At 44.0% G+C, this 4,650-nt stretch overlaps 1 protein-coding gene across 1 annotated transcript in view; it reads left to right on the forward strand.

Annotated features, from left to right (window-relative positions):
* Window positions 1-629: 629 nt before the first annotated feature.
* ZNF41 (zinc finger protein 41) overlaps window positions 630-4,650 on the forward strand; it is a 107,620-nt gene continuing 103,599 nt past the window's right edge. Inside the window, 1 exon segment of the mRNA XM_007958046.1 lies at window positions 630-772. Coding sequence (XP_007956237.1) covers window positions 630-772 — 143 coding nt within the window.

The raw sequence follows: 4,650 nt of genomic DNA on the forward strand, positions 1-4,650 counted from the left end.
TTAGAATCTGGTGGTACTTTTGGAGATGCTCCCTACCTTGTAATGGCTCAAAATCCCAACTGGGACGAGATAACAGGAACCCAGCGTCAGTTAAATTCTGAAGTGGTGTCGGCTGTCCATTGTCTCCGGGCACGTTTTTCCTGGCCTCGGTCAAGATTCTCTCTTTTTCTTCAGTGGTGAACAAAACCTGCAACAGCTGCTGACAATCATCCCAAGTGGGGTTATGAGTAAACAATATAAAATCTAACAAATTAATTAAGCTTTGGGGGTTTTCAGAAAAGGGGGCTTTCTGTGCCTTCCAGATATACAGGTCCGACGTTGAAAACGGCCAGTACTGCCAGGTTCTGCTTCCGTCCTCACGAGGCAGGCCTATCACTCTGAGGGGCAGCGTCTGGACAGTGGACGAGGGGGCTTCAGCCTCCTGGAAGCCCCTCTGGCATGGGCGGAGACTGGAGGCTGGGCCTGTGATGGCGGGCGGCGCACTTGGAGCACTCGCTCCACTTCCTCCTGATACTTGTGGAGCCTGGAGAGGGTGGGAAGGTGGTGTAGGGGCATAGGGAGGTGGAGACATGCTACTTTCTAGATCTATCAGATCAGGGTGAGTTTGGGAATCCGACAAAACCGGTGGAATGGCTGCTCGGGACTCAGGTCGTCTTGGTCTCTCCTTTTTGCCAGTCCCGAGTGAGGATGTTAACACCTTAGCAGAGAGATTCGGAAGAAAAGGTTTTAGCCATGGGGGAGGGTTAGTCACCATAACCTGCTACACTAAAATGTAAGGAAATTGGTCCGGGTGCCCACAGGGGCCTGGCACTTGGACTCGGTCAAATGCGGCTGCAATCACCTTTCCATCCAACGAGCCTTCCGGAGGCCATCCTACCTTAATAGAGGGCCATCCTGAAGAGCAAAAAGTCATTAGTTTATTTTTCTTAACTATCACAGACAAATTAGATCCTCTGGTTTTAAACTCTGAAAAGTGTTCAACCATCAGGGACAGAGGGGTAGTCTGTCCCTGTCCCATTTCAACCTCCTTTAAGAAAACACAGAACAAATAAAAGACAAGTGGCCACACAAGAAGAGACACCAAAGCAGACAACACAAATACTCGACACCCAGAAGAGATCTCATTCCAGTACCACAGATTGGAGGTGCCTCTGCTCCTCCCCTGAAGGGGGCTACTCTTACTAAAAAGCGCCCACAGCCTGCCTGTTAGTTGGGAAAGGGCTCCTTCCCCAACTCCTCCGGCGCATCTGCCAGTTCCTGTACCCTTGGATTGGTTCCCTACACAAGGGATTGATCCCAATCCTGCCAGCTTCTGTTCCTGACCCCTGGACCAGTATCCTCACGCTAAGGATGTAATCTGATCTTGCCGGCTCCTGTTCCTGACACCCACTCCCCTTCTGTAGGGGGCAAGTTCCGGCTCTGAACTTTTCTCCTTCCTGGCCAATGCACCAAATGTTGAGCCCAGGTTAGGAAGGAGTTGGTCGGCGCGAGGAATTTGCCAACACACGACAATGCAAGTGCAAGAAGGAGAGTTTATTGGCTAGCTTGAGCTAGGGTCTCTGCTTACACTGACGCAGCGGCTTGGGCAAAAGACCCCGTGCTCTCTTACTATTATATTTTTATAGGAAAAAATATAGGGTGGAGTAGCACCAGGGCAAAGGGGTACAAATGATTGGTTGTTGCTAGGGGGTTTAGGGTAGAGCTCTGAGACGTGGGGGGACGTGCTGGAATCTCCAGACTAAAGACTGGTTAGAGAATAATTACCTAGGGAGGATGTAAAGCCCTGATGCGTGGGAGACTTGCAGGAGCCAGGTATAGCTCTGAGGCGTGGGGGGACGTGCGGGAGTCTCTGGCGCTAAAGACTCCTGGTTAAAGAATTACCTGGGGGGGCATTAGGACACAGGCCTCACATTCCTTAGGACTCTGGCTAAAGACTCCTGGTTAAAGAATTACCTGGAGGGCATTAGGACTCAGGTCTCACAATATGTGGAAACTGAGTACCAACCAAAGAACCAAACCCATCACCATTGAGTTAATTCTGACTCATAGCAACCCTTTTAGACAGAGTAGATCTGCCTCCATAGGGTTTACAATTTACAAGGCTGTAATATTTATGGGAGAAGACTGCACATCTTTCTAGCAGCTGGTGGGCTTGAATTGCTGAACTTTTGTTTAGTAGCTGAAGTCTTTAACCACAGTGCCACCAGGGTGCCTCAAAACTGAATAACACCCTGCTTAAAAACTAGTGGGTAATAGAAGAAATGAAAAATGAAATGCAAAAATTCCTTGAATCAAACAAGAATAAAAAACAACGTACCAAAATCTTTGGGACACAGCAAAAGCAGTGCACAAAGGCAATTTATAGTAATAAATGCACACATCGGAAAAGAAGAAAGTACCAAAATCAACACCTTAACCCAATATCTCTAACAGTTAGAAAAAGAGCAGTGAAAAAAAAGTCTACAGTCACCAGAATAAAAGAAATAATAAAGATTAATGCAGAAATAAATGGAACACAAAACAGAAAAATAATAGAAAGAATAAACAAGATGAGAAGTTGTTCTTTGAAAAGATTAACAAAATTGACAAACCACGGCAAATTTAACAAATGAAAAACAATGAGAAAATGCTAATAATATGAATAAGAAATAAAATGGGCGACATCACAAGAGAAATAATGGAAACAAAAAGGACAATAACAGAATATTATGAAGAACTGTCCTCCCATGTCATGAAACAAAATGTGTATGAACTGCTGTATGGAAAACAAATTTGCTCTGTAAACGTTCACCCAAATCACAATAAAAATTAAAACAAAAATGAATTTGAAAATCTGGAAGAAATGGACAGATTTCTGGAAACACACTACTTACCTAAACTAACACAGACTGAGATAAAAAATTTGAACAATCCCATAACAAAAGAAGAAATTGAACAGGTAATAAAAAAATCTCCCAACAACAACAAAACGTCCTGGCCAAACAGTTTCATTAGCGAATTCTACCAAACATTCAAAGAAGAGTTGACACCAATTCTCAAAATATTCCAGAATATAAGAAAGTAAATAATACTCCCAAATTAATTTTATGAAGCGAGCCTAACCCTGATACCAAAGCTAGGCAAAGACACCACTGAAAAAGAAAATTATAGACAAATATGCCTCGTGAACATAGATACAAAAATTCTCAAAAAAAAAAAAAAAAAAAATCCTCGCCAATAGAATCTAACAACATATCAAAAAACAATATACCATGATCAACTGGGATTCATACCAGGTATGCAAGGGTGGTTCAACTCTAGTGTGTTAGACTGGGTTCTCTAGAGAAGCAAAACTAATAAAGCTTATATATAGAGAGAGAGAAAGAGAAATTTATCTTAGGAAAATGGCTCACACACTTAAAGAATCTGGCAAGTCCCAAGTTCTTGGATCAAACATCAAGATGGAGGCTTTTCCTGACTCACACAGCTGTAGGGGCTGAAGAGCTCAAGGCTGGCAGGCAGTACACTGGCTGTTGACTCCAAGGAATGATGATTCCAAGATCTCCAGGCCGAATGGTGGATTGTTCGCTTATGGACTTTTGTAGGCAGCACAACAGAATCCCACTCCAGAAGAATGTCCCTTTTCCCAGGATGTCCATGAATATACTGGAAGCAGGCCACACCCATAGGAAACTCCCTTTCAATGGATTGGCTGCTCAAAACATATACATCTGATCCCATCATAGGAATAACCCACATCACAATTGCTTAAACCACACAGAATTGTGGTCCAGCCAAATTGACACACAGCTCCAGCTATCACAATCCACCCCTTGTCAACTTGGCAGTTGTACACATCTTCTTAAGCACATGTAATCTCTAAATAAGGACAATCATAAAGTCATATTTGTGCCTAATATGCTCCAATTAAATTTCCAACCCAGAGTGGTGTCTGAAGTTAAAGTGAGGGCATTGATTGGGAAAAAATGGGATCCTGAAACCTGGAATGGAAACATATGGGCAGATAGTCAGATCAGGAAGATCAGGATATGGAGCCTGTAAATTCTGTTGAATCCCTCCAATCTGAAAGGATTACTGTAAAAACCATTATCCCTTCCACCTCACTTTGATGGGATTAACCCAACTGTTCCTGCTGGGTCATTGCCTGAGGCAGAGGCTGTGGCTAATGGCTTGGCCAGGTGGTCTGGGACTTGGAAGAAGCATGATTGGAAAATTGGTGACAAAGATGTATGGGGAAGAGGTATGTGGATAGATCTCTCTAACTGGGCCAAAGGAGTAAAGATATTTGTGTCTCATGTGAATGCCCACCAAAAGGTGACCTCCACAGAGGAGGACTTTAACAATCAGGTGAATTAGGATGACACGTTCAGTGGAAACCAGCCATCCTTTTCCTTCAGCTACTCCTGTTATTGCTCAATGGGGTCATGAACAAAGTGGCAGTGGTGGCAAGGATGGAGGTTATGCATGGGCTCAGGAACATGGACTACCACTTACCAAGGATGATTTGGCTACCTCCATTGCTGATTACCCAATATTCCAGCAACAGAGACTGACACTGAGTCCGCAATATGAAACCATTCCTCAGGGTGATCAGCCAGCAACGTGGTGGCAAGTTGATTACATTGGACCACTTCCATCATGGAAAGGACA

This window comes from Orycteropus afer, unplaced genomic scaffold, assembly GCF_000298275.1.
Source record: "Orycteropus afer afer isolate SDZICR_OR568_19922 unplaced genomic scaffold, OryAfe1.0 scaffold00841, whole genome shotgun sequence".
In the NCBI taxonomy this organism is placed as follows: Eukaryota; Metazoa; Chordata; class Mammalia; order Tubulidentata; family Orycteropodidae; genus Orycteropus; species Orycteropus afer.